The sequence below is a fragment of the Triticum urartu genome, chromosome 1A (genome assembly GCF_056163025.1).
Source record: "Triticum urartu cultivar PI428250 chromosome 1A, HENAU_Tu73, whole genome shotgun sequence".
NCBI classification, from domain to species: Eukaryota; Viridiplantae; Streptophyta; class Magnoliopsida; order Poales; family Poaceae; genus Triticum; species Triticum urartu.
Genome location: NC_141873.1, coordinates 531,723,585 through 531,738,134, shown reverse-complemented (window position 1 = coordinate 531,738,134; position 14,550 = coordinate 531,723,585). Strand labels below are relative to the sequence as shown.

At 47.4% G+C, this 14,550-nt stretch overlaps 1 protein-coding gene and 1 pseudogene across 1 annotated transcript; both read left to right on the top strand.

The window, feature by feature from the left end:
• Positions 1-8,725: 8,725 nt before the first annotated feature.
• On the top strand, positions 8,726-13,347 carry LOC125531631 (uncharacterized). The gene is made up of 3 exons (XM_048695958.2): positions 8,726-9,878; positions 10,656-10,756; positions 12,899-13,347. Exons 1-2 carry the CDS (start codon positions 8,771-8,773, stop codon positions 10,706-10,708), a joined length of 1,161 nt encoding a protein of 386 aa, XP_048551915.2. The 5' UTR covers positions 8,726-8,770; the 3' UTR covers positions 10,709-10,756; positions 12,899-13,347.
• Positions 11,105-14,550, top strand: part of LOC125533056 (NADH dehydrogenase [ubiquinone] iron-sulfur protein 7, mitochondrial-like) — a 78,679-nt pseudogene continuing 75,233 nt past the window's right edge.

Genomic DNA, 14,550 nt, shown 5'->3' with positions numbered 1-14,550 from the left:
GCTGGTCGCTGTTCGAGAGGTTTTTCGAGTCCCTAAAGACTTGTGCCGCTTAGAGCGAGGAGTCGGCTCTGTCCGGCCAAGGCGTGGATAGCGCCCCGAACTCGGTCTTCCGAATACCAGGGGCTTCGCCGAAATTTAAAATTATAGAATTCTATGGCTAAGTGAGAGTGTTCACGCATTATAGTCTGATTGCCTTGTTCATTGGGCTGAGCGCCTCCCTCGAAGGACCCAAACATGGGAAAAAGAGCACTCAGGTTTATCCCCGAACACCCCAGCACTAGCGGCACGGGGGCAGAAGCCGACGACTCGCCATCTCTCAGAATTGATAAACAGCCGCACAAAAGGTAATATTTTAAATTCCAACAGCATTGCTTAGCGCATATGAACAAAGTTTTCAGCGCACAGGACAAAACAAGCAAGTTTCACTCAAAAATTACATCCCTAGAACATTCATCCGCCACAAGGCAAGCACGCTTCAGAACATCCTTATAATAATTCTCGGGCTTGCGATGCTCTTTCCCCGGCGGTGGCCCGTCCTTCACAAGCTTCTCAACATCCAGCTTGCCCCCGTGCACCTTAGCACGGGCAAGGGCCCTACGGGCACCTTCAATGCAGACGGAGCGCTTGATGACTTCGAGCCTTGGACAGGCCTCCACCAGCCGCCGCACCAGCCCGAAATAGCTCCCAGGCAGAGCCTCTCCAGGCCACAACCGAACTATGAGGCCCTTCATGGCCTGTTCGGCCGCCTTGTGGAGCTCGACCCAGTTGCTTCAGCTGGTCGCTCAGGGGCACGGGGTGTCCGGCCTCAGCATACTGAGACCATAACACCTTCTCTGTCGAGCTGCCCTCCTCGGCTCGATAGAATGCGGCGGCATCGGACACACTCCGGGGAAGATATGCGAACGCTCCTGGAGAGATCCGGATTCGGGTAAGTAACAAGTAACTCACGTTTATGTGTTTGCTTTGCATAAAGAATGCCTTAGCCGCCGCTATCTTCTTCACCTCATCCAACTCCTGGAGGGTCTTCTGGGATTCGGCCTTGGCAAACTTGGCATTTTCAATAGCCGCTGCGAGCTCGGACGCTCGCGTCTTTGAGTCAAACTCCAAACTCTCATGTTTTTTCATGAGAACCTGGAGCTCTTGCTGCACCTTGCCAACATGGGCCTCGTACTTCTCCCGCTCGGTGCGCTCCGTGGCCGCCCTCTTCTCGGCCTCGACCAGCGCTTGCTTAAGGGTCACCACCTCAGACGTGGCCCCTACAATAGCCACGATAATCCTGTCATTTTTTGCAATTGCACCTTTTTATATATATTTAAACAGGGTATTTCTTACCTTCATTGTCCTCGAGCTGCTTCTTGGCACGCCCGAGCTCTTGCTCGGACCGCTCGAGGTTCTGCTTTAGCGTGTCCACTTCCGCAGTCAGTGCGGCGGACGCAAGCAGAGAAGCCTGCATACACATATTGACTCCTTTTTGTTAGACTCCTGCGAATTTTATTTGATCCTCTATTCGGCTTTTCTTCCCGAACGCCAAACAGAGCATCAGGGGCTACTGTCTATGCAGTAATATTATTTACACATTCTTTACTTACCTCAAAGCCTGTTAAAAGGCTAGTACAAGCTTCAGTCAGTCCGCTCTTGGCGGACTGAACCTTCTGGACCACCGCACTCATAATGGTGCGGTGCTCCTCGTCGATGGAGGCGCCTTGGAGCGCCTCCAACAGATTGTCCGGCGCCTCCGGTTGGACGGGGGTCACCGGCACGGTGGGCTTACTCCTCTTGGAAGGAGGTCCCCCGCCGGACTCTGGAACCTTTGAAGATTCCGGAGTGGTGTCCGGCCTAGAGCCGGACTTGGAGCCCTGGGGGGTTTCATCCCCTTTACTCCTGGAGTCCGGGAGGTCGCCTCGCGGCGCCTCCAGGACCACCTCCTCCCGGATTGGAACCTGTTGGGACAACACTTCGGTGTCGTCCGTAGGGCGGGGGAGGAAGCCGTCGGAAGCGAGTTCACATCCGACGAGTCAAGTGAGCCGCTCGATGACGCATCGAGCCGGTCTTTGGGTGGGTTGCATAAACATATTCGACATAAGGGAAAGCTGTCCAATAAACGAATACTATGAATTACTCTGGTATCCAGATACTTATGATTTCGCCAGGGGCTTGGCCCTGAGTGGCCACTCTTCTCCGCCGTCGTCGGCATCGGTGGAGTAGTCCGGAGGAAGGGTTCTCCCCTTCTTGGACCCTCCGGCCTCCCTAGAGAGGGCGGCCTTCCTTTTCTTCTCTCCCCCCGCTGGAGGGGGAGAGGTCTCTTCTTCTTCCTCCTCATCTTCATAGGAGGAATGCGCCTTGGAACCGTCGGATGATGGATCCGACACCTCCTGACGCCGGGCACTCTTTCGAGTCCCCGTGGCCTTCTTCATGGCCATCTTCTCCGGCACCACATAGGGTGCCGGAACCAGCAGCTTCGCCAAGCGGGCATCGGCTGGGTCTTCGGGCAAGGAAGCCGGACAGTCGATCTGTCCGGACTTCACCTTCCAACTCTGTCAAAGGTAAGGGAGCTTAGATCCCACATTGAGTTAAACTATGGAAAACTAATACCCTGTAAAAGGTACAAACAACTTACCGCGCTAGCGTGATGCTGCGCGCTGAATCCGCGATCCTTGGTGGTGGATGTGGGAGCCTCGGCGCCCTTGAAAAGCACCTTCCAGGCATCTTCGTACGTCGTGTCGAAGAGCCTTCTCAGAGTTCGGTGCTGCGCCGGGTTGAACTCCCACAGATTGAAGGCCTGTTGTTGACACGGGAGGATCAGGCGGATGAGCATAACCTGGACTACATTGAGAAGCTTGAGCGGGTTGTCCACCAGGGTTTGGATGCATGTTTGCAGTCCAGTCACCTCTCCTTTGTTGCCCCACGACAGGCCCGTCTCTTTCCAGGACATGAGCCGCGTTGGGGGTCCGGACCGGAACTCGGGGGCTGCGACCCACTCAGGGTCGCACGGCTCGGTGATGTAAAACCACCCCGATTGCCACCCCTTCAGGGTCTCCACAAAGGAGCCCTCGAGCCATAAGACATTGGGCATCTTTCCCACCATGGCGCCTCCGCACTCCGCCTGGTTGCCGCGCACCACCTTCGGCTTGACATTGAAAGTCTTGAGCCAAAGGCCGAAATGGGGGCGGATGCAGAGGAAAGCCTCGCACACGACGATAAACGCCGAGATGTTGAGGATGAAGTTTGGGGCTAGATCATGGAAATCTAGGCCGTAGTAGAACATGAGTCCCCGGACGAATGGGTGGATCGGAAGGCCCAGTCCGCGGAGGAAGTGGGGAAGGAACACTACCCTCTCATGGGGCCTTGGGGTGGGGAGGAGCTGCCCCTTTTCGGGAAGCCGGTACGCGATGTCGTTAGACAAGTATCCGGCCTTCCTTAGTTTTTTGATGTGTCCCTCCATGACGGAGGAGACCATCCACTTGCCTCCCGCTCCGGACATGGCTAGAGAAGGTTGAGGTGGGGAGTGCGAACTTGGGCGCTGGAGCTCGAGTGTGCGAGAATGGATAAGCAAGGGAGGAAGAAGGCGTAGGTGAAAAGATGGATCCTTATCCCCTTATATGGGTGGATGCAACTACGTGTCCCCACCAGCCTAGTAAAACTCGCTTATCTCCAAGCACCGTAATCAATGGCGCGGTTGGGTTACCCACGCCCGTATTATTGAGAATTCCGGAATAAGGGGACACGATCTCTGCTTTAACAAGACGTGTCAAGGAAACCGCCTCGCATGACGCGCTGAGGTGCGATAATGAAACGACTCAGATAAAGACTTGGCCGTGGTGTGTCACACTACGGAATACGTCAGCAGATTAGATTTGTGTAAACATTATTCTCTCTATGGCAATATGTGGAAACTTATTTTGCAGAGCCGGACACTATCTTTGTGTTCAAAATCTTCTATGAAGTACTTGGAGGAGGAACCCGCCTTGCAATGCCGAAGACAATCTGCGCACCGGACTCGTCGTTATTGAAGCCTGGTTCAGGGGCTACTGAGGGAGTCCTGGATTAGGGGGTGTTCGGATAGCCGGACTATACCTTCAGCCAGACTCCTGGACTATGGAGATACAAGACTGAAGACTTCGTCCCGTGTCCAGAAGGGACTTTCCTTGGCGTGGAAGGCAAGCTTGGCGATACGGATATGTAGATCTCCTACCATTGTAATTGACTTTGTGTAACCCTAACCCTCTCCGGTGTCTATATAAACCGGAGGGTTTTAGTCCGTAGGACAACATACACAACAATGATCATACCGTAGGCTAGCTTCTAGGGTTTAGCCTCTCCGATCTCGTGGTAGATCTACTCTTGTACTACCCATATCATCAATATTAATCAAGCAGGACGTAGGTTTTTACCTCCGTCGAGAGGGCCCGAACCTGGGTAAAACTTTGTGTCCCTTACCTCTTGTTACCATCCGGCCTAGACGCACAGTTCGGGACCCCCTACCTGAGATCCGCCAGTTTTGACACCGACAATGACCGAAACTAGAAAATCGATGGATTAAAAAGGCCACGGCCCCGAAATTAGAGAAACGATGGATTAAAAAGGCCACGGCCCAACGATTAAAAAGACTGCAATAATGGGCTTGGCCCATGAAGCTGATCAAAAATTGACAAAAAAAAAATATAAAAAGGCTGAATTAATGGGCTCGGCCCATGTAAAACACCGAATCAGACCGGGCTGAATCTTGTCAGTGACCTTTTCAATTGGTCGCAATTTTGCCACGTCAGATTACCACGTTAGATCCGACGTGGCCTGGGCAGACAGCCAGTGAACAAAATAAAAGGTCATGGGTTCAACGACCTTCTATGAGAAGGTCGTTAATTTCAGTTTACGGTCGCCAGGTTTTGACCTTCTGTTTTTGGTCACAAAAAGGTCGCAAATGAAAAACTATGAACTTTCAGCGGCCAATAGTAAGGGTCACAAGTTGACATATTTCTTGTAGTGGCATTGCATACAATAAAGCGACAACCATATGGCTCCTGCCAGTTGCCGATAACTCTGTTACAAAACATGATCATCTCATACAATAAAATATATCATCATGTCTTGACCATATCACATCACAACATGCCCTGCAAAAACAAGTTAGACGTCCTCTACTTTGTTGTTGCAAGTTTTACGTGGCTGCTACGGGCTGAGCAAGAACCGTCTTACCTACGCATCAAAACCACAACGATATTCTGTCAAGTTAGTGTTGTTTTAACCTTCTCAAGGACTGGGCGTAGTCACACTCGGTTCAACTAAAGTTGAAGAAACTGACACCTGCCAGTCACCTGTGTGCAAAGCACGTCGGTAGAACCAGTCTCGCATAAGCGTATGTGTAATGTTGGTCCGCGCCGCTTCATCCAACAATACCGCCGAACCAAAGTATGACATGCTGCTAAGCAGTATGACTTGTATCGCCCACAACTCACTTGTGTTCTACTCGTGCATATAACATCTACGCATAAACCTGGCTCGGATGCCACTGATGGGGAACGTAGTAATTTCAAAAAAATTCCTACGCACACGCAAGATCATGGTGATGCATAAAAACGAGAGGGGAGAGTGTCGTCCATGTACCCTCATAGATCGTTAAGCGAAAGCGTTATGACAACGCGGTTGATGTAGTTGTACGTCTTCACGATCGACCGATCCTCAGTACCGAACGTACGGCACCTCCACGTTCAGCACACGTTTAGCTCGATGACGTCCCGCGAACTCATGATCCAGTAGATCTTCCGGGAAGAGCTTCGTCAGCACGACGGCGTGGTGACGGTGTTGATGAAGTTACCAACGCAGGGTTTCGCCTAAGAACCGCTATGATATGACTGAGGTGGATTATGGTGGAGGGGGCACCGCACACGGCTAAGAGATCAATGATCAATTATCGTGTCTCCAAGGGGTGCCTCCCTCCCCATATATAAAGGAGTGGAGGAGGGGGAGGGGCCGGCCCCCTATGGCGCGCCCCATGAGGAGTCCTACTTTTCCTCCTTGTCCAATTCAGACTAGAGGGGGAGGGGGCGTGCGGCTGCCCTGGCCGCCCCTCCTCTTCTCCCACTAGGGGCCAATAGGCCCAATAAACTCCCTGGGGGGTTACTGTAACCCCCCGTACTCCGGTATATGTCCGAAACCTCCCGAAACACTTCCGGTGTCTGAACATAGTCGTCCAATATATTGATCTTTACGTCTTGACCATTTTGAGACTACTCGTCATGGCCGTGATCATATCCGGGACTCCAAACTACCTTCGGTACATCAAAACACAAAAATGCATAATACCGATCGTCACAGAACTTTAAGCGTGCGGACCCTACGGGTTCGAGAACTATGTAGACATGACCGAGACACGTCTCCGGTCAATAACCAATAGCGGAACCTGGATGCTCATATTGGTTCCTACATATTCTACGAAGATCTTTATCGGTCAAACCGCATAACAACATACATTGTTCCCTTTGTCATTGGTATGTTACTTGGCCGAGATTCGATCATCGGTATCTCAATACCTAACTCAATCTCGTTACCGGCAAGTCTCTTTACTCGTTCCGTAGTACAACATCCCGTAACTAACTCATTAGTCACATTGCTTGCAAGGCTTATAGTGATGTGCATTACCGAGAGGGCCCAGAGATACCTCTTCGGCATTCGGAGTGACAAATCCTATTCTCGATCTATGCCAACTCAACAAACACCATCGAAGACACCTGTAGAGCACTTTTATAATCACCCGGGTACATTGTGACGTTTGGTAGCACACAAAGTGTTCCTCCGGTATTCGGGAGTTGCATAATCTCATAGTCATAGGAACATGTATAAGTCATGGAGAAAGCAATAACAGTAAACTAAACGATCAAGTGCTAAGCTAACGAAATGGGTCAAGTCAATCACATCATTCTCCTAATGATGTGATCCCATTAATCAAATGACAACTCATGTCTATGGTTAGGAAACATAACCATCTTTGATCAACGAGCTAGTCAAGTAGAGGCATACTAGTGACACTCTGTTTGTCTATGTATTCACACATGTATTATGTTTTCGGTTAATACAATTCTAGCATGAATAATAAACATTTATCATGATATAAGGAAATAAATAATAACTTTATTATTGCCTCTAGGGCATATTTCCTTCAGCGGGTCCTCGGCTTGGCCCCATAAATGGTGGGCCAACGTGGTGTGCACCCCCCTAATCCAGGACGCAGTGACCACCTCCAACCCGACTCAACTGGCCATGCATGAGATGCGATCTCCAAGTACTGTTGGATCTGAGTCAACACCTCTTTCCTCCTTGACGTATCCTTTCCGTATGACAAATCACAAAGGGAGCATGGCCGCCACGATCGCCCTCGGCCGCCGTGCGCTTGGCGACCACCCCGGGCTCGTCGTCGCCATGCGGAGGAAGACGCCTTGCTGGTCGCAAACGCCTGGCCAATGTCATCGCAGCAAATTCCGTAGTCAGTTGTAGCAAACATCGATGACGGTTGTAACAAAAATTGTTGCGGACCCTCGGTTGTAGCTCGTCGCACAATGGATGCCAAACCGCACACCCGCTCCCGGTTGTAGCATCAAATGGAAGAAAACGGCATGGCTCGTAGACAAAAAGGCCGGTGGTGGCATTCTTTGGAGAGGGTTCCAGCAAAAACCAAATCACGTGGAAGCATTTTAGGCGGTTCCTTCCAGCAAAGTGATGGTAGCAAATTTGGGCGCCGATTCCAGCAAACTCCAATATGGTTGCAGCAACAAAAAGCATCGTCGCCGTCGACCAACACCGTCGTGCATGCATGTAGCAAAAAAAATTCATCGGTGGCAGCAAAAATAGGCTATGGTTGTAGCAAAAAGTGTCGCTGGTCCAACAGGACGAACTTCAGTGGTAGCATTCATGAACAAAATGCTACAACCAGCTGAACAAAATGCTACAAGCAGTGATTTTAAAAGCTGGACCCGGTGATTTCAGGAAAGAGATGCAATAATTTTTTTTGAAGAAAAAGCTTGAACATAATAATTTTAAAAAGAAGCAACCGGTTTAGCAGAAGCTACCACCGGTGATCCAAAAAGCCACAACCGGTTGGCATAAAAAATCGTGAGATCTTCCACCAACATGGCTACTGCACGAGGGAGGGGGAGGGGGGTCGCCGGAGTTGCAAAACGGGGGCCATGCCCAACAGCGAGCTCGTGTTTTTTGTGGTGGCTCTAGGTGTTCTCAACAGCGGGCTCGGAGCTGTTACATGGCAGCGAACTCACAGGCGGTGGAGCAGGCAAAGCCATGGCTGCTGCAGGGGAAGAGAGACAGAGAGAAGGAGGCGAGATTGAGGAGGGGGAGAAACAGAGGAGGGAAAGGATAGATGAGTGCGTGGATGGATAAGAAGGGGGGAGGGGGCGGTGCGCAGGTCTCACAGAACACGTAGTCGTGAAAGGAACAAGTAGCGTTAGATCTCTTCCATGTATGTCCCGCGTGCGACCGACCCAATCTTCAGCTGCCGCACCGGCCACAGACGTTCCCCTCTAGAAAAAGGGCTATGTTCTCAAACAAAATAAACCCAAGTTCTGGATCATGAAAGTGTCATGTTTTTAAGAACACGGGTTTTGAGGTTTTTATCTGAAAAGTCGCACATTTCAAAAACCGTGAAGAGGTGCACCAAATCAAATCCGCTTTACATATCTTCGTGGGCTTCAGTCTACAGCCCACTTGAGAGCCTGCTGCACCTCACTTCACCTTTCCACCCCGCATCGGTGAGGCACGCGAGAAGATGAGTGGCCCCCGCTCGTCGGCGGCGCCGCCGCTGGACGACCACGGCCTGCTCGCCGAGATCCTCCTCCGCCTCCCCCCGCAGCCCTCCTCCCTCCCCCGCGTCTCCGCCGTCTGCAAATTGTGGCGCAGCCTCGCCTCCGACCCTGGCTTCTCCCGCCGCTTCCGCGCGCACCACCGCCGAAACCCTCCCCTCCTTGTCTGCCTCGTCGATGATTTTTGCCAGGTTCGCTTCCAGCCTATCCTGGAGCGCCCCAATCGCGTCCCGCAATCCAGCTTCCCCGTCCCAATCGCCGCCAGCGGCCGCTTCCGGATCCTCGGATGCCGCCATGGCCTCGTACTCATCTTGCACGACTCACAGAAGCAGCTCCTGGTGTGGGACCCCGTCACCGGTGACCAGCACCGCCTGGACATTCCCCGGGGGTTCGCCAAGCAAACCTGGATCAACGCGGCGGTGCGTCGTGCTCCGGGAGATTTACACCATTTCCAGGTGGTCTTGGTAGGCAACAGCGACGTGCAAAGTACACAAGCAGTAGCCTCTGTTTACTCGTCAGCAACTGGAGTTTGGGACAAGCTCATCTCAACGCCGCTTCCGTCCGAGAATTCTGGTGTTCCCACCGTGGTTTACCCGGGAATGCCTGCTGTGATGGTTGGGGGTTCGTTTTATTGGTTGCTTTATGGGAATTCACAAGGAATCCTTGAATTTGATTTGGATAAGCGGAGACTAGCTTTGATACCCATGCCAATGGGAAACACTGGAGACATGAGAGATGGCAATATTTGGGTTATGCCGGCAGAGGGTGGTGGCCTTCGTTTCGTCTTTCTGAGAGGCTTCCGTGCGCAATTATGGAAGAGGAGGACCAGTTGCAAGGGTGTTGCTTCATGGTTACTCGGAAGAACTGTTGAATTGGATAAGCTACTTTCCCTGAATTCAGAGAAGCAGATAGAGCGCCCAAGGATACTCGGGTTTGCTGAGGTCAATAATGTGGTTTTACTGGGGACACTTAGAGGCATCTTCATGGTCCAGTTTGAACTATTGCATTTCAAGAAAGTTATTAAATCCAACCCCTGGTATAGCTATTATCCATTTGAAGGTGTCTATACTGCAGGTAAAAAGAAACCAAGTTATTTGATATTCTTGGATTATTATTGTTTCGTTTTACCTGTTTACTTTGGGTCGTGCATAGAACGAAACAATGGAAAGATTTGTAGAAGTAATATATCTGAGGTGGATCAGCAAATATTATGTAGATTAATTGAACTAAAATTTTGTTGCGGGCCACTAGACGTACTCAAGGATTTCATAATGGTGGTATTAGTGCATCGCTGCAGTGCAAATGTTTCTCAAGATGAGATACACAGTATTTTGAAATTGAAGACAGTTGCATGAAAAACTTGCTTGAACCAATTGAAATGTCAAAGAGGTTGCTCAATTGGTACATTCTGAAGCTTAAAGCTGGTTGTATTCCTTCCATTCAGTATGGTTATCTTTGTCGATCTTGCTAGTAATATTAAATCCCCAATAACGACCAGGTTTGATGTTCACAAAGTAGTTTTTCACTTTTAGAAGAGTCCTGCTGGAAGTGACATATTCATTTGCTAGAGAATTCAGGCTAAATTTATTTAAAGATAATCTTAATATGAATAGTCATGATCACTTTTATTGCTAGCATTTATTAGTATGAGTATATTCCATTTTATCCAATGTGGCATGTACCGACTTAAGTGTAATTTTATATACTTCTCCTTTCCTGTCTGCTACTTTAATTTATCTATTCCTAATGTTGCATCAGATATGAATTATTTTCTCAAAATACAGCATGGTGTTTATCTACCTATTTGACTGTTCGTTGGAATCTCATTGGTTCCTTGACATACTATTGTAGATGGGGGCATTGGTGGTGGACCATATGGAGCTAGAGTATTGCACAATATGTAAGCTGATTTCTCCTGATAGACATGCTATCGTGATGTAATGATTGAGCAGGTACTATCTGTTACTAGTAGCAGAATGGAATATTTTTCCCTTTCCTTTTACTTTTGCTGTTTGCTACATTGCATTGATTTTTTTCCCGTGGTTATGGGTCTATCAAGTTCGAGGATGATTTGTTTGTTGTTCCATCAATGCAAAATAGTTGATAACTAACAGCACCTCAGCACTTGGCTTCAAACTTCCTTTATTAATAATATGCGCTTGCCATTTCACATATAGCTCTTTTTAGGGAAACCATTTCACACTATTGCTGATGCAGAATCATTATCATATGTAATTAGCACTCACAGTTATTGTACAGTTATGCTAATCTTAGGTGGACTGGTTACGTATTTTCTCAACATGTCTCTGTTTATCAGTCTAACTCCCATAATCTCCAGTATAGTTCGTCTGATCCAAACTACATGTTGGCTGTTGTGGTTTGTGTGCAATCTGATTTCTTCAATTTCGGTCATTATAGATGTTCAACAATTTTTGTACTGAACGCATAATAGAAATGGCATGACTAGATTCATATTGAACACAGCTCTCTTCAGGAGTAGTTGTCTGTTGCCAATGTTTTGTTTTTGATATCGTGCAGAGTAAAAAAAGGGTGTCGTCTACTTGGTCGGAAGGAAGTATCAATGAATATAATGATTCATGATCTTCCACTGGATAAATTTGATTAAATTCTATATTATCTAGCTCGTCATTTCTAAAGAGTATGCCGATGAACTAGAAAAACCAAATGTTTGTGCTCTGTTTCTCCATGAGCCCCTCATATGTCCATGATAAGAAAGAAAGTTTCACAAGATTTGACAAGCTAGGAAATGTTCTAATGGAGTTATCTGAACCACTAACCTTTTAGGCTCTACTGAGACTAGATGTAGCCAAAAAGACCCTGAGAAATTGGAAGTGTGCCCCTACAAATTAACTGTCTTCCTACTGCTCTTCTCTCTTTGTACTGTTGGTTCTGTCTTTGCTTCCTCATCCGCAATCCATTCCTTTCGCCATGCTTTCACCCAGCTACCTCCTTGTGTTCAGTTTTCCTATTTAGCCCCCCCCCCCCCCCCCCCCCCTCCTCTCTGGTTCCTCTGGTGGTGCAGGTTCTTCTCCCTTACACCTCAGATGACCGATGACTTAGGAGGGCCCTTCTCATTAGCTATTTGTGCATATCTTTGTGCCTGCTCATATATGAGAATGCTGCCATGTTAAGTAGTAGCAGAATGAAGTACTTCCCCATTCCTGTGCCCAGTGGACCTTTTTTTAATTACTTTTACCTATTTCTATATTGCCTTTGGTTGATATTTTTTGGGTATGACCTATCAAGTCCTATCGTGACTTGTTGAGCAACCTTCAAACATCCTTTATTTATACGTGCTTATAACTATGCCATTCTGCATTGCTGCTCATTTTGGATTGTCATGGTACACAATGAACTAATGATTTTCACAATATTTGAAGAACGTGTCTTCATTAGATATTGAGGAAAAATATCCCTATGATTTCACTTGCAGTTATTGTAGATTTATGCACAGCTTTCTACTGTTGTGTGGTTTGGTTAAAAATTTCTCAGTATCCATTGTTTTCAGTATAACTTGCATATGTAATTGGCCATTAGCCACTAGTATAGTTTGTCTGGTCTAAACTACATGTAGCTATACTTCATGTTGTGTATTACTACATTTTTTATGTTTGCTAACCTAGTATCTTTAGTAGTGATCAAAGTGTTGTTTATGATGCTGTTTATAGTGTAAAAATTTGGCATCTTGTTTGGTCAGAAGGAAGTACAATTAATAAGATGATGTACCATCTCATGCTTGAGGCTTTATGGCACATATCCGATTAAATTTTATTTGTTGTACAGTTCTAAAAGATATGGCTATGACTGGAAACCAGATGTTTATGTATTTCTACTCCATGAGCCCCTCATATGTCCATAATAACAAAGAATATTAATGCTTTCATAAGCTAGACGGTATAGCATTTGTGTCCATAATAACAAAGAGTATTGAAGTTTTGAACCACTGATCTCTTAGACTCCGCTGAGATCAAATTGGCAAGATAATAGAGAAACACTACAAATTGTCTATCGCCACTACGTGCAGGTTACCTATTGCTATTATCTGTTGACTAATGAGATTGATATCTCCACAGGTGTCTAGAATTGTATTCTGGTTGCTGAGATTGAGGAATGGGCTTTGCGAGGAGATGGACCCTCTATGTAGCACGCACCGGTCAAGTGGGAAGTCGAATTGTACGAGTTCATTGTTTTATTTTTGACCACCCCCCCCCCCCCCCCTCTCTCTCTCTCTCTGCTGTTATCTAATTTCTAAATACAGTTGGCCAACTGGCATGATGAAGATAGAGTGACTTGCCTGGATTAATGTTCCACTGACACAATTAGCAAGCTTAGCTGATGGCCTGATGGTCTTTGCTTGCAATGTGTGTGTGTGTGTGTGTGTGTGTGTGTGTGTGTGTGTGTGTGTGTGCCCGTCCTCTCAGTGTTTCTATCTGACTATGTTCCATGTTGTCAGGCCGGAGATTTGGATGTCGAATTTATGCTCATGTCCCATGTGGAGTGTTTCTTTGTTGTTCAATTCTTATCTTTTTCTGGTGCTATTTGCTAAGGTATTATAGTCATTAAAATAGTCCAATCTGTTGTGCGTTGCCTGTTGATCGGGATTGATCTCCACCCTTATTATCTTCCATTTATAACTTTGTCTTGCACCTAAAATAGTCCAATCGTTAGGGAACAAACTAAACAAAAAAGATTTGCAATCTTTTACATTCATTAGTCATTAACAATCAACTTGAAGTGTTTCTCTTGGAAAATATGACATTATACTCCCTTCGTTACTTTATATAAGGTGTATTTGTTTTTTCAAAAGTCAAACAAGTGCACGTTTGACCGAGTTTTCAGAAAAATATATCAATATCCACAATACAAAATTTATATCATTTGATCCATCATGAAAAGTAGTTTCATATTTTATCTATTAGGTATTGCAGATGTTGTTATTTTATTCTATAATCTTGGTCAAACATTCAAATGATTGATTTGCAAGGAAACCAATACACCTTATATTCTGGAACGGAGGAAGTACTGTTTAAACATGAGTGCAAAAATATACTCACCAACCTATAGCCAATGAGGTCTCGTGCTATGCTGCTACCGCACTCGGCGACAAGTGTGGTTTAGTCGGGGCGGCGAGGTATGTTGTTGCGGACGAAAGCCATGTTCCGGCTTCCGACACCAACGAAGACGTTGCCCTAGGGCACCGTTGCCCTTCTTAAAGGCGAAGTCATGGATCTTTCGCACTTGTCCCATCTATGTGCTCTCCAGGCAAAAGCCTTAGATCCAACTTTTGGACTAGATGACGACCATGTCCTAGATATCGTAACCTCCTTGGAGGCATCATTGTGGAGTCAATGATCACACCCTGTTTGTTTTGACGTCTTGGTTGGAGTGTGGTTGGCCGGTTTGAGGTATGTGCTTGTAGTTGGCGATGGTGAGGGATGATGGTTGTGTTTTCTTGCCGAGGGGTATGCATTGGTCTTGACGTCCGACCAAGTTTAAGTTTGTGAAGAGCCTAGATATCGTAACCTCCTTGGAGGCATCATTGTGGAGTCAATAATCACACCCTGCTTGTTTTGACGTCTTGGTTGGAGTGTGGTTGGCTGGTTTGAGGTATGTGCTTGTAGTTGGCGATGGTGAGGGATGATGGTTGTGTTTTCTCCTAGTGTTTTCTTGCTGAGGGGTACGCATTGGTCTTGTCGTCCGACCAAGTTTAAGTTTGTGAAGAGCC